The sequence below is a fragment of the Taurulus bubalis genome, assembly GCF_910589615.1.
Source record: "Taurulus bubalis genome assembly, chromosome: 13".
In the NCBI taxonomy this organism is placed as follows: domain Eukaryota; kingdom Metazoa; phylum Chordata; class Actinopteri; order Perciformes; family Cottidae; genus Taurulus; species Taurulus bubalis.
In genome coordinates, this window is record NC_136601.1 from 1,419,164 (window position 1) to 1,440,085 (window position 20,922).

The 20,922-nt window shown below is 40.9% G+C and overlaps 2 protein-coding genes across 2 annotated transcripts; both read left to right on the forward strand.

Moving 5' to 3' along the window:
- The first annotated feature begins 1,643 nt into the window (after positions 1–1,643).
- b4galt7 (xylosylprotein beta 1,4-galactosyltransferase, polypeptide 7 (galactosyltransferase I)) lies at positions 1,644–6,535 on the forward strand. Its single transcript, XM_079228543.1, has 6 exons — positions 1,644–1,782; positions 2,561–2,935; positions 3,877–4,102; positions 5,004–5,087; positions 5,178–5,282; positions 6,370–6,535. Exons 1-6 carry the CDS (start codon positions 1,730–1,732, stop codon positions 6,523–6,525), a joined length of 999 nt encoding a protein of 332 aa, XP_079084669.1. The 5' UTR covers positions 1,644–1,729; the 3' UTR covers positions 6,526–6,535.
- A 2,662-nt stretch (positions 6,536–9,197) lies between these two features.
- LOC306745717 (NLR family CARD domain-containing protein 3-like) lies at positions 9,198–17,998 on the forward strand (the record flags this gene model as incomplete). The annotated part of the gene is given in 9 exon segments (XM_079228555.1): positions 9,198–9,301; positions 9,482–9,646; positions 9,923–10,021; positions 10,343–10,455; positions 10,921–11,078; positions 11,082–11,094; positions 13,702–15,562; positions 16,816–16,989; positions 17,773–17,998. Coding segments are annotated over 9 exon segments (2,913 nt in total).
- Positions 17,999–20,922: the final 2,924 nt, after the last annotated feature.

A 20,922-nucleotide genomic window follows, 5' to 3' on the forward strand; every position in this document is an offset into this window, starting at 1 on the left:
TATTATAAGGAAAAGATATATCCAGCAAAGAAATGTGACTGCAAAATAATGTAATAAAGTTCAAAGTAAAATAAAGATGCCTGGTTCCTTATGTGAGAATACAGCTGCTGGAGGCAGAATGTATTTATTTAAATACTCTGATCTTTTAATTAAAGAAGTATTACCACAGCGTACAGGTACATCCTGCAGTATGAGCATCAACATATACTTAACAGCATCAAAAATGTCAGAATAATATATATTATAATTATTGATGCAATAATATGTTCCTCACTTTAATGATGTAGCTGGTAAAGATGGAGCTCATTTTATTCACTTATGTAATTATAATAATACATAATTTATTAGTTGATCATAGTTTTGATTATCTGAATCTGTAAAGTTATTATCCAATAAATGCACTGCAGTAAAAAGTACAATGTATTCCTCGTGGAGGAGAAAGTAGCATGAAGTGGAAATACTAAGTAGTGTACAAGTACCGCCAAAATTCCACTTCACCACAGTACTTTGAGTAAACATAGTAAATGTGTGTGTAAATATAAGAAAGCCTGAAGCTAAAGAAGTCATTAAGGGACACGGCAACAGGTTATGGCAGGGAATAAAGGGAGTAAAAGAAAATATATATATATATATATATATATATATATATATATATATATATATATATATATATGAATAATAAAGAATATAACTCAATGTTTGTACTGCTCTTCACAGTTCTCTCTATATTATTACCTCAAAAAGTACTTGAGTAAACACAGTAAATGTGTCAGTGTAAATATAACTCAGACAGAAGCTAAAGAGGTCATTACGGGACACGTCAAAAGGTTATGGCAGAATTAAGGGAATACAGGGAGTAAAATAATATACATATATATATATATATATATATATATATATATATATATATATATATATATATATATATATATATATATATGCAATAATAGTAATTCTGTCTGTATATATACTGTTTCAGTTATTGTGGCTTCTTTACCGCTTTTATTTTTTATTTTCTTCCTTATAATACTTATTTTGAGCTGGGGAAAAAGGATTTCCCTGCTGCGAGACTAATACAGGATTATCTTGTCTCATATATATATTTAAAACAAACTATATATATATATATATATATATATATACATATATATATATATATATATATATATATATAGTATATAGTATATACTATAGTAATATATATAGTATACACTATAGTATATACTATAGTAATATATATATATATATGTGTGTATAAACCATTGGTGGAAGAAATATGAAATAATAAAAAAAAAAGGACTATAACTAGAATAAGGAATGACTTACTGATCTTCGACATTATTAGAAAGCATAATAGTATTAAGTATTAATAACACGTGAAACCATATTTTACTTGTTTTATCGGAACTCAGAAGTCGGAACCTTTCCTCGGTAACACCCGGAACTGTTTCCACTCGGACTCCGAAAGCCGTCGCACAGCAATCCAGTCGCAGCTCTTTTTTTCCTCCGTGTGTGAGAACCGCTACGTGGACAGTTTTAACGGGCAGCCCGCGGCGGCAGTGACCGGACGAACCGGTTAGAATATGGATTATTATTATTATTATAATATCACTGAACATGTAGACAGGCCGCAGAGGCGGTGAGGAGCTAGGACGCAGGACAGAGGAGACGAGGACATGAGACTGTAGCTGCGGTGTTTCTGGTCGTGGAGCAGCTGAGAGTCGTGAAGATGATGCACTCGTCGAGGAGGAAGCCGGTCCTCTACTTCAAAGAGGAGCGGAGGTGAGGAGGATGCTTTTGTTTTACGTTGTTGTTGTTTACTCTGTCGCCATGTTCTCTCTGTAGTTTCACAATAAAAGCACCAGAGGAGGGAAGTAAAAGTACTACTAAAACCCTGTGAATGTGTTCCACTAACGTCTCCCTTCAGCTGAAGTATGACTCTGCTAAATGTACTTAACTTGTGAATATGGTATCCTTCACAGTGAGTACTTTTACTATTTATTTTGCTTCTGTACTTTTTCTTGAATAAGTAAATACTTTGTTTACCTAAAGTTACTGTGAGGATATGGCCGTCATCAGTACAAAGTACAACAACCTCTGAGACGTAGTACAGTAAAAAGTACAATATGTACCTCTGACATGTAGTACAGTAAAAAGTACTATATGTACCTCTGACATTAGTTATTTGATCTCTCTCTCTTTCTTTTTTAAATCTCTTTTAAAAAAAAAACTATTTTCACTTAATTTTATAATCTCTTCTCTCATTTTTTAAAATCTTATTTCTCTTGTTTTGTCTCTTTTGAATGATCTTTGATCTTTTATTTTTGTATCTCTTCTCTTTTTTCGTATTAATTTGTATCTCTTTTTTTAAATCTTTTTTTTGTGTCTTTTTCTTTTTTTAATCTCTTTTTTCTTTTCTTAAAGTCCAGACCTTTTCGATGATTACTTCTTGTTGTTTCCCCCCTGACTGCTGCATGTTTGTTGTTGTTGTTGTTGTTGTTGTTGTTGTTGTTGTTGTTTTCCCCCTGACTGAAGCTCCGCCTCTCTCCCGTGTTCCCAGGTTCCTGTCTGGTAAATGTACGATCTACAAGCTGTTCGGCCTCTGCTTGGTGCTGCTGCTCGTGTCTCTGCTGTGGCTGCAGCTCGGCTGTTCCGGTGACCTGTCGACCAGCGTGCACGGAGACCGCCGGCAGCAGCAGCAGCAGCAGCAGCAGCAGCAGCAGCAGCAGCAGCAGCAGCCGCCCTGCCCCCCCGCCGCCGCCCAGGCGCCTGCAGCGGACGACCCGTCCTGGGGTCCTCACAAGCTGGCCCTCATCGTGCCCTTCAGGGAGCGCTTCGACGAGCTGCTGGTGTTCGTTCCCTTCATGCACACGTTCCTCAACAAGAAGAAGATCCGCCACAGGATCGTCATCATCAACCAGATGGATCACTACAGGTGAGGAGGGGGCGGAGCCTCTGCTCACCTGTTCACCGCTTCGTTCTGTTCAAAGAGCAACTTCACATCCTGAATGCGTCAATTAGTCTTTAACACGAAACTCTTCATCTTTAATAATCGCGACATTCATAAACATTATATTATATTTTGATATAAATTAAAATGCTAAGCGATCAGTTTAATAATAAAAATGTGACAGAAAATAAGAAACTCTTTATTACAGAAGCAAAAACAAAAAAAAACACAATGAAAAAACTTTATTTACTTTGATATTTTTTCTGAAAAAGAAAAAATAATATTTTAATTATTACTATTTATATCTTTTTAAGTGTCAAGCAAAAGCCAATAATCTGTTGGATCAATACTTTAATACTCTTATCAATACTTTTTGATTTAAATTGTGAGGAAAAAAAGACAATTCATAAAGAAAGGAATCCACATTTCTTTATTATTCTTGTATGTAAACAAATATTCTTTCTTGAGTTGTAAAACTCTTTTCTCAGCTCAGAGGTTAGGGTTAATGATTAGGGTTAAGGATTGGCGGATCAATGATCTCATTGAACCGCCTCATCATGTGTTGAATCACAACGTATGACATCACTACGTATGACATCACTACGTATGACATCACTACGTATGACATCACTGCGTATGACATCACTGCGTATGACATCACTGCGTATGACATCACTACGTATGACATCACTGCGTATGACATCACTGCGTATGACATCACTACGTATGACATCACTGCGTATGACATCACTGCGTATGACATCACTGCGTATGACATCACTACGTATGACATCACTACGTATGACATCACTACGTATGACATCACTGCGTATGACATCACTACGTATGACATCACTCCGTATGACATCACTACGTATGACATAGCGTCTCTCTCCTCCCGTATTGATCCTCGTCGTCGCTCGCAGGTTCAACCGGGCGTCTCTGATCAACGTGGGCTTCCTGGAGAGCGGCAACGACACGGACTACCTGGCGATGCACGACGTGGACCTGCTGCCGCTGAACGAGGCGCTGGACTACGGGTTCCCCGTGGAGGGCCCGTTCCACGTGGCCTCGCCCGAGCTGCACCCGCTGTACCACTACAAGACCTACGTGGGCGGGATCCTGCTGCTCACCAAGAAGCACTACGGCGCGGTACGGAGCCCCGCCTCCTGCTGCTCTTAGAGCGGCGTGAGGTCAGAGGTCACGCAGCGATGATGTTCAACTGCTGTCGCTGAACTGGGCTCATTTTGGCCTTTTTACGATGTTGGATCATTTTTTGTTATATTGATTTTATCTTAGTTCTTGTATTTAGTAATATGAGAACATGTCGTTGTCTTCTCCTGCGAAGGGACGCACTTTTATAAACGTCTTCATCTCCAGGGTGAAAAGCAGCGATATCGATATAACGTGCGGTTCTGATCGGGAAAGACAGACTTTTTAAACACGCTTCACCTGACAATATGTTTGCTTTTAGTTCATGTCATTAAATATAGCTTCAAGCTCCGGTTCCTCTTCAGCCCCGGGGTTCTGCATGATGGTGATGATGATGATGATGATGATGATGATGATGCTTTGAAGGCGTTGTTCCTGTTTTGCAGAATCATTTTCCATCTCTGCTTCAAACAAAACAAAGTCAGAGAGACGAGTCGTTTTCCCCTGCGGCTCAATCGCAATAAATATTAAACATGTATTTATTTAGTTTTATCGGTTAAACAAAAAAAAAGATTGCAAACGGATGAATGTTAGTCTGGATCGAACTGGTTCTTGTTTGTTTTTTTTGTCGAGGTTTGGTCGGGACTTTTGGAACAAATACAGGAAGTTCTGTCTTTAATGACGTTTATCTTAAAGAAGGCGGTTTGTGGTTGAAGTTCCTGCAGATAAAAAATAAAAAGCCCGACAGCCGTTTCGCAGCACGTTGATGTAATGATCCAAACTGTCCACCAGGTGGAGCTGTTCCACCCGTGTTTGACAGCAGGGGCTCGTCTGTCAGCTCCTCACAGTGTGTTTGTTTTTATTATTATGAAACTGAAACGTTCTCCGTTCTGTTCCTCAGTGCAACGGCATGTCGAACCGGTTCTGGGGTTGGGGCCGCGAGGACGACGAGTTCTACCGGAGGCTGAGGAAGGCCGAGCTGCAGGTACGCACCAGTTCTTCAGGGACCCCGGGACCCCGGGACCCCGTGCGACCCGGTCTTTGACTTCCCTCTGTTGCTTCTGGTTCTCCGCAGCTCTTCAGACCGAGTGGCATCACCACGGGATACAAAACCTTCCTCCACATCCACGACTCGGCCTGGAGGAAGAGGGACCAGAAGAGGGTCGCCTCTCAGAAGCAGGTAGAGCTCACCTGTGAGACCCGCGTCTCTTTTATCGCATAAATCAGGCCTGTGAGGTCGACCAATCACTCGTTTCAGTTTGAGACGACGAAGATTTATTTAGTAAACAAGTCATTTTTCAGCTTTTTTCATACTGAATGACGTATTTATTTAGTGAACTAATCGATCCTGTGAGCGTAAGTCGACTGAGAAGTTCTGTGTCTGAGGAGAGAGAGTTAATGCAAAGCTCCTCGTGTTGGAGGAGCAGCAGAATAATCTCGGTCACACAACACACACACACCACTTTTAAGACAGGCGGGGTTATTTGGTTTCTACACTTATTAAAATAGTGATAATAACCAAAAAACTGCAAGAAATGTTTATGGTGTGACGACTACTGCCGTAATACGTTGCAATATATACGTTGCTTCATGAGAGAAACCCTTGGTCAGCATTAGCATGGGGCTCAATGGAGGAGGGAGGTGGACGTCCTCCCACAGGCGGCTTCAGCCAAATGTGTGAATCTGTGGATTCCATCGACCTACGTTTACGACAAAAGACAAGACGTATACATTATACCTGAAGAGTGAAAATTGTGTAGTGAAAGGCAAAATATAAATATTTTTTTCGCAAGATCCTGACACTGCTCTGTGCTCTAGTGATGACATCACGTCCTCTGAGCTGCGCCAGGTTTGAAAAAAGCATAAAACAAAAACGGTGACAGTTCATAAAGTATTAAAGTTATCAAAAAGCTGAATCATTCCGTAATAGTTGGAGGTTTTATTAACATTTTAAAGATGAAATGGTGTCTATAGTTGACAGTATGGTGAACTTTTAAGCTTTTAAAGTTTAAGAAGTTTAAGCGGATTTAAAGATTTTCTCCATTGGATCCCATACATTTTTTTTGTTTCATTAAAGGTTAATTAAAATTTTAATTTTTTTAAATTTTTTAATTAAAAAATGTGAAAGGTTAGAAATATGAAAGGTCATAGCTGGAGGAGCTGAATATTTTAATAGCTGTTTTAATGTGAATGAAGGGATTCACAACACTCGTCAGCTCTGACAAAGTAATCAGTAATGAATACTAAATGGAAATCTCTCCCCGCAGGAGCAGTTCAAGGTGGACCCTGAAGGCGGCCTGACTAACCTCCAGTATCGGGTGGAGTCCAGACAGGAGCTGAGCATCAGCGGCGCTCCGTGCACCGTCATCAACACCAAGCTGGAGTGTGACCAGAAGACCACGCCCTGGTGTCTGCTGGCCTAGAGGAAGTACACACCCCCCTCCCCCCTGGTGTCTGCTGGCCTAGAGGAAGTACCCCCCACCTCCCCCCCCCCTGGTGTCTGCTGGTCTAGAGGAAGTACCCCCCACCTCCCCCCCCCCCACCACGCCCTGGTGTCTGCTGGACTAGAGGAAAATGAGATAATGGGACAAACTGAAATATTTAACATTTGTGAATTTCATCTCCATCGGGAGACACAGGACACACAAAGCGGAGCTTCGTGTCCTCGGGGATCAGGGTCACGAGGTCACGTGACTTTCCCACGCGGCGAGGTCACGGCGTCTGACCTCCAAACCTCAACGGACGGAGAAGACTGTTACGCCGAGCCGGCTGCTTTTAACGCAAAGAGTCTATTTTAGTTTTCGTTTCACTGGGATTGTGCAAAAGGAGCCGAGCTGCAGGACGACCGGAAGTTTAAATATTCAACGTCACGCTGGAACGAAATGAGGAGAGTTTCACCTCAAAGACGCAGCGAGTATCTGTCTTTAGGGGTCCATGCAGAAAGAGAGGTTTCATTTGTCATTATTATGAGATTATCTGGGTATTTATTCCATTTATAAAAACAGTAATTTAACCCTTAATAACTCTGCTGCTTTACTTCTTTCTCCATCTGTAGTTAGTTTGTGTTGTGAGAGTTTAGTGAATTTGAACTAACCTTTAAAACAATAAACTCTCACAACACAAACTAACTACAGATGTTAAATCAGTTTTTCTGAATGGAGTCTGGTGTCAAACGTTAGCTTTCCATCACGTCGCATGAACTTCCTCGGCTGTGTTTTTGAGCAGTTAAAAAATTTCCTCGTCAAAAATTAACTTTTATCCTCGTCAAGAATTCATGGTGTGAAAATAATATTATTAAAAATCTTTATTTCTAATGTCAGCAAGAAGAGCTTTGACCTCCTGATCTTTTCATGATGATGATGATGATGATGATGACGATGGGTGACCTCAAACGCAGATAGAAACCAGATGAGATTCGGGTGTATTTATTTTTGGGAGAAGTATTATTTTAGTGTGTTTTTGTTTCGTCTCTTTAGTTCAACATTTATTTTTTAAATAATTGAGCTGATCTTAAAAGCAGATGAGATTTATACTTTATTCTCTCACTTATTTAGATTAATATCATCAAATGAAATCTGAAGTCTATTTTAAAGTCTGGAGGAGCAGTTTGTGGTTTAAAGTACTTTTTTCATGAAAAAAAGTTTAAAGATTTGACCTGAAAATCATCTTTTAAAAGGTTATTTCAAAATAAAATGTCCGTCATTATCTGCTCACTTCAGTAAAATGTTGAGCAGAGATTTAAAAGTCACATCTTTATCTTCTGGCTTATTTTCTGTCTTTTATCGGCACGAAAATCTGCTAAAAATCTTCTCAAATCTGAGGTCACTTCTTTCATAATTGTGTTTTTTTTGTCTTGTGAGTTCAAACCTGCAGAAAGTTCCATCCTGAGGAAAAGCTGGAACATGTTACATATCATTTTTAATACCTATAATAGGTATTGTTACCTTTTTTGAATGCAGATTTTGGCTCGTTTGATTACACAAAAGGCCGAGACCCCGAGTTCTTCTGGACCCGAGACCCCGCAGAGGTCCTGGTTCTGGTACGGTTTTATATTCGGAGGTCGACCGACGCCGTCTGGTTCTCCGCTGCTGTAATGTGCCGGTCGGCCTCCAGAGGGCGCTCTGGTGTCATACTGATTTTATTTTCCAGAGACAAACGGTACCGTGTATTTGTACAATATTAAGTATTTATAAAAACCTGAGTCTTCAAAACTAAATCTAAAGGGTTGTTGTTTCTTTTCCACTACACACCTTTGTCTCCCCCTGCGAGCCCATCTTCAGTGGTAGGCTACCACTGGTAGGTTGGTACCACTGGTAGGCTACCACTGAAGATGAACTGCTTCTCTCCTGGAACAAAGACTAGAGCAGCGTCATCATCAGGGGGCGGAGCCAAACAAATTGTCAAAGCAGACCGTTTTCAGCCGTCTTCAAAGAATAAACAGGAAAAGCTGATTCTTGTTGCATCTGTAGGTTACTTGTAGTTTACAGATCTCGTTTTGAATTATTCATGTGTTTGTAAATATAGATTTATGTAGAAATGTGCGTGTAGCTGCATCTTTTGTTCTTTTCATGCACTTTATAATACAAGTACACACTATTTAGCATTAGTAAAGCATGAATAAACACTTAATTTATCAATTATAAAGCATTGTTCCAACATGAACACTCATTAGTAACTCATTAGTATGCAATTCATAAACAGTTATGAATGTTTCATTCTTGATAAATAAGCTTATTGGGTTTTCATACTTTATAAATGATGGATTCCCCATTTGTAAATGAAGTACTGATCTACTCGTCACATGACCAGAGTCTGAGATTAGTTTCGGTCCAGCATGATAACAGTTCACACACAGACGGGCGTCAGTAACACATTGAACTCAATAAGTAATAACTCAGTATCAGTGGGACAGGAAGCTACTGGCAGCAGCAACATTTTGACCAAAACTCATTTTAATTCAACCTGTTGAAGCCGAGAGACTCATGAACACATCATATTCATAACACACACACACACACACTTCTCACACTTCTATGAACTCGGCTGATTTCCTGTAAATGAAGAGGGGCGGAGCCACAGAGACCATGTGATCCAGATGCATGATGAAAACAGGAAAAGAAGCCTGAAGTGTTGCGTCATAGTCCAGACTCCATTCAGAGTCGACGGAGCAGAAGGAGAGAATATGGAGGCTGAAGCAGGGTGAGAGTGTGTGTGTGTGTGTGTGTGTGTGTGTGTGTGTGTGTGTGTGTGTGTGTGTGTGTGTGTGTTGGTCCAACATGTATTAGTCGTACTAAAGTAAAGTCAGTTTGATTCCTCCGTCAACACAAAGTCAGGATGGTGAATAAAACCTCACAGCCAGTGTTCCTGTTTATCCCTCAGACTGACTTCAGATCAGAAGATGAGAGGTGATGAGGAAGAGGAGGAAGAGGAGGAAGAAGAGGACAGAGCAGAGTCTCTGGTCTCCGGCTGTCTGTCCATGAAGAGTGATCGCTCCAAAAATATTATTGAAACCTTCAGTAATGAAGCTGGACCCTCAGACACAAAGTAAGAACTCATGTTCACCTCTGACAAAGTCTTCTGTTGACTTTCTGTATATTTTATTTTTCTAATCATACTAAATGTTTTTAACACCTAAATTATACATTTACCAAACTGGTCATGAGTCAAACTCTTCCTCTTCGTATCAGTGACAGCTGTGATGTCGTCTAAGAGCACTAATACTTGAAAGCCTTCTCCATATCTGCAGTACCAGAAGTTTGTGTGTTCAGATCTTCTTTAATGTCTTTGTTGTTCTGAATAAAACCCTCTTGATGTTCACAGAGTTCAGTCTCCAGGATCCGTCTGCCTGTCCATGAAGAGTGATCGGTCCATAGAGCATCCTCCACTCTTCAGTCATGAACCTGGACCCTCAGACACAAAGTAAGAGACTGTTTACTGTCAGCTGACCTGATGAAGACGATGCATTGAGGATGAAGACTAAATCCTCTGCTCAAAGGTTTATCTTCCTGAAGCAGAACTATGAGAGCAGATCCTGGTTCAGACTCAGATGGATCTCTGTCTGGTTCTAGAGCCTCAAACTACTGAAGTTTACATCTGGAGCAAAACACCTGAGAACCTTTTTCACAAGTTACACTTCAACTAAACACTCCTTTATGTCTGCTCACAGTCTGAGGTCTCTGTTCTAAATGAGGAAAAATGTGCTTCAGATGTGTGAATGTTTCCTCCCATTGACTCCATCAGCTGTTCAGACCCACCAGGGCTTCTGGAGTCACTTCATATAGTGATCCTGAAGGTCCAGACCCACCAGGGCTTCTGGAGTCACTTCATCACTGAGCAACATGTGGCGAAGAAGCGTTGGTAGAAAAGCTTTGATCTCTTTGCTTCTGTTAATGTTTGACTTTGTTCTTTAATATTTGTGTCAAATATGGAGAAGAAAGATGAAGCTCAAAGGTTCACTGACTAAAGATCCAGAGTTTTCAGCTGAAAGCTTTAAATCCTGAGTAAGAGGACCTTTAAGTTTAGTTCCTCTCCTCCATGTATTGATCCTGGAGGTCCAGAAAAAACTCGTGAGCAGAACTGATGTCAAAGTGATCAGCTGTGATCACTCGTGTTTTAATAACAATTATGAATTCATGCTTCATTTGATGTTGACAGTAGAAAGTGACAGAAAACGTGAAGAAGGAAAGTGTGAGGACTTGAACCTGAGACTCCATGTGACCTGCTGAGGGTCACAACATGTCCACCTCTTCATCCTCAGTCTAACATCACTTGCTCAGAGACTCCGAGACCGTAGAGGACACATCAGCGCTCTCCTTTAGTGATGAAGAAATGTCTCCACAGAAAGAGGAAGAAGAGTCCTGTTCCTGAGGAGGAGCTGATGTCCAGAACCAGAACCAGAACCAGACTGCAGACAGCCAGTGAGAGCAGCTCTGGACAAAGTAAGACGGTCCATTTCTCTGCTGATGTCTTCATGTCCTGAAACAGGACTTATTGTTTTAATACAGGGACACAATAACGGAAACACACACGAAGAAAAAAGGTCTCATGGATTCATGCTAAACCTGCAGAGAAAAACACATTTTAATACACGTTGTTGGTGTTTCTACACTCAGGGAATCTAGAATAAAGAGTTCCCACAGACAAACAAACAAGAGACAGAAGTAGAAAAAACATGACCCAACAGCCATAAATCACCAAAAAAAGATTCTGAGCAATTTTAGAGAAATATGTTGAACTTTCGCCGGAGAAAAACGATCGCCGATGTTTAAGCGCCGTATCCACATTGCTAACTGACGACTTACTTCCTGTTATGTGCAGAACAGCATTTCTGGGTCCATTTCAGTCAGATTCTTCATGTGGGTTACTTTTTTATCAGCCAATCGTAGCGAGCGTTTGACTGATTCTGGTTGGCTGTCAATCTCATTTTGGTTGATATATAGAGATCCTACAGTCTGTAAAAGTTAAAAGAAGGGGTCTTAGGCCATTTAGGCCATTATGTGAAAACATATATCTTATTAACTACAATATGTTGACAAAGTTTTCCTTTGGTTACAATTTGCGGTGGAAAAAAGGTAATAAATTGTAATATATCACAATACACAATGTATCGCAGTATCGTGATAATATCGTATCGTGACTTAAGCATTGCGATAATATCGTATCGTGGGACCTCTGGTGATTCCCATCCCGAGTGCATGTTGGTGCATGTGACTGTGCATGTTAGTGCATGTGAGCCTGCGTGAGAGCGTGCATGTTGGTACATGTGAACGTGCATGAGAGTGCATGTTGGTACCTGTGAGCGTGCATGAGAGTGCATGTTGGTACATGTGAGAGTGCATGAGAGCGTTGTGACGGGAAATTTGACCCTACCTGGTGTTGAGTCTTTTTAAGATGAAATAACGAATATCGAAGAAACATAACTTGTCTATGAAATCATTGATTCCCTCACAGAGAAGAGGCAGCATCACAGAGTCGCTATGAGTCGGCCTCAGGATGCACTGAAGAGAGACAGTTTACAGGGTCATTTATTTACAAAGAAACATGTTGTCTCAGGTTGTGATAGAACCAGAGTGATTGAATCAGTGCGGGCATGAAAATATCAATGTTTATATCCCTAGCTTGATGCCACACATGATTGGTGCACCTTTCTGGAAAGCTTATGAACTACGGAATCAAAACCACTGTCAGACAAAGCCTCAGTAAGATATCAACCACATTCCAGTCAAAACACTGAAATATGACTTACTTATGGATAAACAATACTTGCTTGGTATGTATTGTACTTACTTATGATGAATGATACTTGGTATGTATTGTACTTACTTATGGATAAATTATACTTGGTATGTATTGTACTTACTTATGATAAATGATACTTGGTATGTATTGTACTTACTTATGGATAAATGATACTTGGTATGTATTGTACTTACTTATGATAAATGATACTTGGTATGTATTGTACTTACTTATGATAAATGATACTTGGTATGTATTGTACTTACTTATGATAAATGATACTTGGTATGTATTGTACTTACTTATGGATAAATGATACTTGGTATGTATTGTACTTACTTATGATAAATGATACTTTCTTGGTATATTTTGGTGCATCTGCTTGAGCAGAGCACCTCTGTTGTGGAACCAGAGGCGTTCAAGGTCCAGGAAGAAAGTTAGGACATTTTTGCTCTCCGCTGACCTAAACCTACGGTTCACGAAATCTGAATCTAAATGTATTACTACAAATATTTGACTTCACTTAATCAAAGTAAATATTTGCACAGATACTGTGAAAACATAGTGATATTTTATAGTAGAAAAAAAGTGATGATTTGCGTAATCAAAAAGAGGAAATACATCCTGGAAAATCTTTTTTTAGGAAGTTTTTTCTTTTTTTCTTTCCTGTGTTCTATCATCAATCAATAAACCAGTAAAAAATATACTGCTATATGAACCTCTTAACTGATCTCATAACTGTTTTCTGTATATTATACCTTTTGAAATTATTCATGGTTGAGGAGATATTCTGTATTTAGTATGGGGATGCAAACCATTCCGAATTTTTGAGAAAAATGTCTGGGGAGCTAAACGCGTTTCAATAAGTTGCTTTGAGATTTAAAGCCAATCGATAACAGTGATAATTCATGTTTGATAATATAATCATTTCATAATTTAATATTTACACTGATGAAGTGTCAACATTTCCTGCTGCTTCTGCGTCAAATAAGAGTTTTCTACCAGCAGAAGGCTTTTATTTTGAAGCTGCTCAATTAAAAACAAGTCTCCACAAGAGGACCTGAACACAAGTGTTTGATTGGATCAGTTTAAAGTATCACAGGGAGGAAGCAACAGCCACAGTCAGCTGTTCAGATGAAGAGCTGCAGACGAGCAGCTGAGACTCATCTGTCAATCAAACATGAACACACAGTCAGAGAGGAAGATCGTTGTGCTCAAACTCCTGCTTTGCTTCCCGTTAGTCAGACAAACTATGAACAATAAATGTAAACATCACTTTGAAGTTATGTCTGACTTCAGGAAGTGTTACGACGTTCTAACTTTACTTCTTTATGTTCTCTCTTGTTCCTCTGGTTCAGTAGATCCTGGTCTGCAGGAGGTTTTAGATGAACACAAGATCAGTCTGAAGGAGAGATGTGAACGTGTGACTGAAGGAAGTGGTGAAAAAGGAAGTGGAACCCTCCTCAACAGGATCTACACTGAGCTCTACATCACAGAGGGACAGAGTGAAGAGGTTAATACCCAACATGAGGTGAGGCAGCTGGAGTCAGCCTCTAAGAAGAAGACCCTCCATGACACTCCCATCAAGTGCCACGACATCTTTAAAGCCTCAGCTGACCAGCAGAGACGCATCAGAGTGGTTCTGACCAACGGCGTCGCTGGCGTTGGAAAAACCTTCTCGGTGCAGAAGTTCACTCTGGACTGGGCCGAGGGTTTGGAAAACCAGGACATGGGTCTGGTGGTTATGCTTTCCTTCAGGGAGCTGAACTTGATAAGAGATGAGCGGTTCAGTCTTCTCAAGCTGCTCCATGTGTTCCATCCAACAATACAGAAGGTCCCAGCAGAGCAGCTCTCTGTCTGGAAGCTTCTGTTCATCCTTGATGGTCTGGATGAAAGCAGACTTGCTTTGGACTTCAAGATGAAGAACAAGGTTGTGTGTGATGTCACACAGAAGGCATCGGTCAACGTGCTGCTGACGAACCTCATCCAGGGGAACCTGCTTCCCTCGGCACTCGTCTGGATAACTTCCAGACCTGCAGCAGCCAATCAGATCCCTCCTACTCGTGTTGACAGGCTGACAGAAGTGCGAGGCTTCACCGACCCCCAGAAGGACGAGTACTTCAGGAGGAGGTTCAGTGATGAAGAGCAGTCCAGCAGAATCATCTCACACATCAAGACCTCCAGGAGCCTCCACATCATGTGTCTAATCCCAGTCTTCTGCTGGATCACTGCTACAGTTCTGGACCACATGTGGACCACAGACCAGAGAGGAGAGCTGCCCAAGACCCTGACTGACATGTACTCACACTTCCTGCTGGTCCAGACCAAGAGGAAGAAGCGGAAGTACCATGAGGGACATGAAACGAGTCTTCAGGAGCTGATGGAGGCTGACGGGGAAGTTCTTCTGAAGCTGGGGAGGCTGGCATTTGAACATCTGGAGAAAGGAAGCATCATGTTCTACCAAGAAGACCTGGAGCAGTGTGGTCTTGATGTCACAGAGGCCTCTGTGTTCTCAGGAGTCTGTACAGAGATCTTCAGAAGAGAGAGTGTGATCTTCCAGAAAACCGTCTACTGCTTTGTTCATCTGAGTGTTCAAGAGTTCCTGGCTGCCGTGTACATGTTCCACTGTTTCACACACAAGAAGACAGAGGTACTGAAGGACTTCATGAGAGAAGACTGCACTGATTCAGACCTGGATAGTGAGGACGATAGTGATGATGACAACAGCAGTCTTCATGGTCAAAGAGACACTGATTCATCTCTGGATGACTTCCTTAGGAGAGCCATGAAGAAATCCCTCCAAAGTAGAAATGGCCACCTGGACCTGTTTGTCCGCTTCCTTCATGGCCTCTCTCTGGAGTCCAACCAGAGACTCTTAGGAGGCCTGCTGGGTCAGACAGACAACCGTCCAGTAGCCATCCAGAGAGCCATCAACAACCTGAAGGAGATGAACAGTGAGAAGATCTCTCCTGACAGAAGCATCAACATCTTCCACTGTCTGATGGAGATGAAGGACCGCTCAGTCCATCAGGAGATCCAGCAGTTCTTGAAGTCAGAGAACAGATCAGAGAAGGAACTCTCAGAGATCCAGTGCTCAGCTCTGTGCTACATGCTGCAGATGTCAGAGGAGGTTCTGGATGAGTTGGACTTGAACAAGTACAACACATCATTGGAGGGACGACGGAGACTGCTTCCAGCTGTGAGGAACTGCAGAAAGTTTCGGTGAGTCCAGATGTGATTAACTTCATGAATCAGTGTAGATCAGTCGTTTAGTTCTTCAAATAAAGAAACTATAAAAATAACAATATTCTTAAAATAGTGTTCCAGTTGTTTGATACAAAGTTATAAGTCAGTCGCATTTAGTCTCAGATGTTCTTGTTTCAAAAGCTGGAGTGAAAACATGTTGATGTTTCAGTCGGTTGTTTTACTGTCAACTCAATGAACAGTTATTATATTCATTTATAATGATTGTTATAATCTATATTCATACAATTCTTCCTCTATTTCTCCACCATTCATCATCTATTCACCCTTTAATCACTAAATCTACCCCAGAAAAACGCTCCCTGATTGTGTTACTGGAGTCACTTCATGGAGGTCATTTCCAAAATAAAAAAAAAATATATATATATATTATTATTATATTATTATTATTATTATTATATATTAATAATATTAGTCTTCTGTTTGGACATCAGCTCCACATCAGGAAGTAGAGGATTCAGTTTGAGAGTAGCACTGCACCACCGGGGAAATACTTTGAGTGTGGGTAGTAGTTTATCTACAAATGTAGATAAAGCATTATTATGATTAATAATATAATTATTATTCTTATGATTAATATTGTGGCACAAGTGAGCATCAATTACACAACAATATGTATCTGATGAATTATTTCTGAATATGTTGAAAATGACTTAACCTCATTGGTTGGTTAATTGGGTTGAACAACGACAAAACGTTGTGCAGTTGTCTAAATATCTCATTATATTAATATTTAATCACGTACAGGTCTAATATCATCCAGCGGTTTGGTTCACAGAATTAAATAAAGATGATGATAAAGTGAATAAATCCTCTCCAAGGACTTCAAAAGAAAAGAAGATCAAAAGCCTCACTTCCTGCTCTCCTGCTGGAGGTAGAGGTGTGAGATGTGTCAGAGTTCACCTGCAGTACAGCACCACCTCACTTTTACTATGTTTCTAGCTATCTGGTTCATTGTCACTTTGATGAGTCAATGAATGAGTTGGTTCTTGAAGGAAGTGGATAGGTAGGAAGGTTTGGGTGAGCTGTGACTCACATTTGAGATGGAAACCTCAACAACAGATGCACTGCAGGAAGGAGAGTTCTGGTTTCATGTGAAACACAGTGAGATCAGATCAGCTGATCATGATGTGAAGAGCTAATGTTCATCAACACAGGAAGTCATATGAAGTCTCCTCTTTCATAATTTATACCATATTTTATCTTGACAGACTTTCTTACTGTTATCTCTCAGAGACTCACTTTGAAGTCGTGATCTCAGCTCTGAAATCCAACCCGTCCAGTCTGAGAGAACTGGACCTGAGTCACTACGACCTGCAGGATTCAGGACTGAGGCTGCTGTCTGCTGGACTGGAGAGTCCTCACTGTAGACTGGAGGTTCTGAGGTCAGTCTGGTATAATAAGTATAATACACAAGTATAATAAATAGGTATAATATATAAAATAAGATGTGAAGAATATAATATCTTGCATTTCTTGGTCGACGTCACTTCACCCTGAATGAACTGGATTTAAATCTGCAGGACATTTGTATTAAATTAAATTGTTGATTTTTACATGAACATTTTTCAAAAGCTTTCTGTTATATAATTTATTCTTAAATGTGTCCATTATTTTACTTGAATTGAGAGAATAACTTTTATTTATTAATAGAGAATATATTCATATTTCATCTAGTTGAATTTGAAAACTGATGATGAATATTATTGAGATATTATTCAATTCAACGTTCTTTATTTGATGACAGAAAGTTATTGGTTACGTCCAAACGTTGATTCAGCTGTTGGCTACTTTGATACATTTGGGACTAAATCATAGAACAAGTGACTTTATTGAGATGATCTGACCTTTAATGAGGACGTTTTCTATAGCTGGACCTCCTGAGCTGTGACAGAACCCCTCTAATCAATAAGGCCCTGATCCTGTAGCTCCAGACTGAGAGCAGCAGCATGGTCTTCATCTATGTGGACTTCAACAGGTTATGAATGTTGTGCTGACATGTGATGATGTCTGTAGAAGGCTGACATGATGATGATCCACAAGAACACAATGACAAAGAGAAAAGCTCATTGATGAGGACATCGTCATGTTGAGCTACACATTTAAACCTCAACACATCTGATGGATTATGAACGGATTCTGATCTTCATCTTTTATTCTTTATTCAGGTTGATGAACTGCAGCTTGTCAGAGATCAGCTGTTCTTCTCTGGCCTCAGCTCTGAAGTCAAACCCCTCCAGTCTGAGAGAACTGGACCTGAGTAACAACAACCTGACGGATTCAGATGTGAAGCTGCTGTCTGCTGGACTGGAGAGTCCTGACTGGAGACTGGAGACTCTGAGGTCAGTAGAGGGTTGGAGTCGGTCCATGCTGGTTCCAGCAGGGTTGAACTAAACACAGATCCAGTATTTCCTGTAGAACTCCAACGCTGATGGGTTTCATGAGCCAGAAGCTTGTTGTGATCGTGTGTTTGAGTTGATGTGAAGAAGTCTGTTGTTGTGTTCAGGTGTGCAGGAAATCACGCTGCTTACCAGCTGACAGCTGGCACTGAGACTGTGGTTTTAATCATCTCTGAACCCTCACAGCAGTGAATCCATCACTACAGTGAGCAGTGAACGCCTCTCTGGTTCTGCAGTCATGATGCGTTCAGGGCCCTCAGCTCTGTATGTCCACTGTGTACTTGTGAAAGCTGCAGAGGAAACAGACCTGATGTCCAGAGTGTCTGCAGGTGTGAGAGCTTGGAGCTCAGAGTGTTCACTCCAATACGTTCAGATGAGAGCTGAAAGGACTCAATCCTGCTGCTCTTTCTATTGGATGATGAAGGGAGTCTCTGAGACACTGGTCCATCGCTTCTTCTTCTTCTCTCCTCAGATGGAAGTGAGTCCACCATCATCTCTGTGTTCCTCTGGACCGGATCAGAGGATCCTCAGTGGATCTGGACTCCACCAGGACCTGGACTTAGTTCAGTCCTTTGGTTCCTTTATGTGTTCTGACCCTAAAGTACCAGATGAGTTGTGTTCATGACCTCATCGCAGTAGATGAACACATGTAAATACTCCTGCTTTGCTTCCTGTTGCAGCGCCTCCCTGTGGTTCGATGGAGTTCTGCACTTCATTGACTTATATTTCTCAAGAACAGTGGGAGTTGATATCATGTATAAAGTGTCCTTATTACCACCAGTACCAGCCTTTCCTCATGTCATGATGCATATTAGCTTGTAACAAACAGAAAGAGAAGATGAAACCTGAACCTGAATCCAATCAAAGCTTCACTTTAGTTCCTCAACTGACAAACAGATCAATATCTACAGTTAATATCCATGAATCATGTGACCAGGAGAATAATAACCTGACTCTCTCCTTGTTGTTTATGTGGAAGGCAGGAAACAGGCAGCCTACTAGTAGGACCCAGGCAGAGGGGCGGAGCCTATAAAAAGAGGTGTGAAGCTCACCTGGGCCTTTCTTCCTGGTTACCCAGACACACAGGACTTCATTTTAAAATGTGTTATTAGGCTCGTTCGTTAGAGCTGCGCCTCGCCTGGAATCCAGAGAGAGCAGCGGCCGCAGCAGAAGGCGTTGACAAAAAACTGCAATCAAGTCGGACAGTTTTCAGCTGTCAGCTGTGTATACGCAGGAAGTCACAGAAAAAAGTACTTCCTGTTAGTTCTGAACTTTTGTTTACTTGTAGTTTACAGATCACGTTTGGATTTATTATATGTGTTTATAAATATATATTTATTTATGTAGAAATGACTGTGTAGCTGCATCCTTTGGTATTTGTATGTCTGCCTGTGAAATACATTACTACTGGTTTAGATATATGTTATGAAAATACGATTTTGTATTATCAACCACACAAGATGTGTTTTTAGATTAAACATGAGACGAATAGTCAATAATCAAGGGTAAAGTATTACAACTACACATAAAATACGGATTTTCTACAACACGTGGCGTTTGCTGTCAGATCTAAGAGCCAATCAGCTCTCTGATGTGGCGAGAGCCAGGCGTTTCCCATCATGCACTGGGCCAAGCAGTCGGGGGAGAGCCACTGCAGCGCCTGCCTCTGAAATCGACGGTCGGCTTAGTCTCGTGAGAGTATCGTTGACCACGTGTGCATGACGTCAGAGCAAGTCGGGAGCAAGTCGGACACAAATCTAACCGGCATGCATTGCGCGCCGATCAACGCCGATCGATTCTGCGCAGAACTGGCTCATCTCGAACGAGCCTATTTATCTTCCTGTCTGTAAGGGACGACCTCTTGGAGTGATTGCTCAGCACATCAGCCAATAAGATGCCAGTCAGCTGCATGTTTCCAGCTGGGGGCGGTCCAGTCAGGTAGATCTACTATCATAATGTATGTTTTATAAAATGTTTTTGTAAAGGTTCTTTTAGAGGAGCAACCACTGTTTTCCCAGACCTGTTAGATTTTAGTGTCCTTTTTAAATAATCAACTCAATGGGCCTTTTCTGGTTTATTTCTATTGTGGGTCTTTGTGCTGTGCTGAAGGAGGCACATAGTGGTAGAGCAGCCATCTTGATGGCATTTTATTATGTGGTTTGAGTCCCTTTAGCTACCTGTGAGTAGGTACATTTAATTTAATTTGGTTTGTGTTTGTGTTTAATCATAATTTGCCTGCATATTTTGTAACAATTTACTTGTTATTTTACGTCTCAGTCTACATTGACCTCCCTGATGCTGCAGTTTAGCTCCACATGGTTTACTTTTAGGCCTTCTTTTGAAACTCACTTGTTGAGTTTATTATTTCATGCATAAAATCTGTATTTTCGGTGTCGTCGTCTCTGGATCTTGTGCGTTGAGTCTCACCAGGTCACATTTAGTTTATTACAGATTAATGTGAGAGCCTGCTAGTCGTCACGTTTCATGTCTGAACTCTGAGGTAGTGATGGCGAGATGAAGCTTCCTGAAGCATTGAAGCTTTCCATCCAATTGGTTCGCTCATGGGCCCAAGCTTCACGGAGCTTCATTTGCTCTACTGCGCCACCAAGTGGACAATACATGTAAAACAAGCAGAGTGATCATAACGACACCATGGCTTTGGTGTGTGAAGCTTTAAATTGAATAAATTATGTTTGTGACGCCAATACATCAATTATTAACTTAATATTGTGTCTATCTTTATGATATAATGGCGGGGTCAAAATCTAAACTCGAAACCAATTGGGAGAGGGTTGTGATGTGACTGTGGGTCGGTGGCTAGAATATCCGACTTTCAGTCAGAGGATCGGTGTTTCGAGCCTCAGCTCCGCTAGTCCATGTTGATGTGTCCAATTTTTTAAGTAAAAATAAGAACTTTTC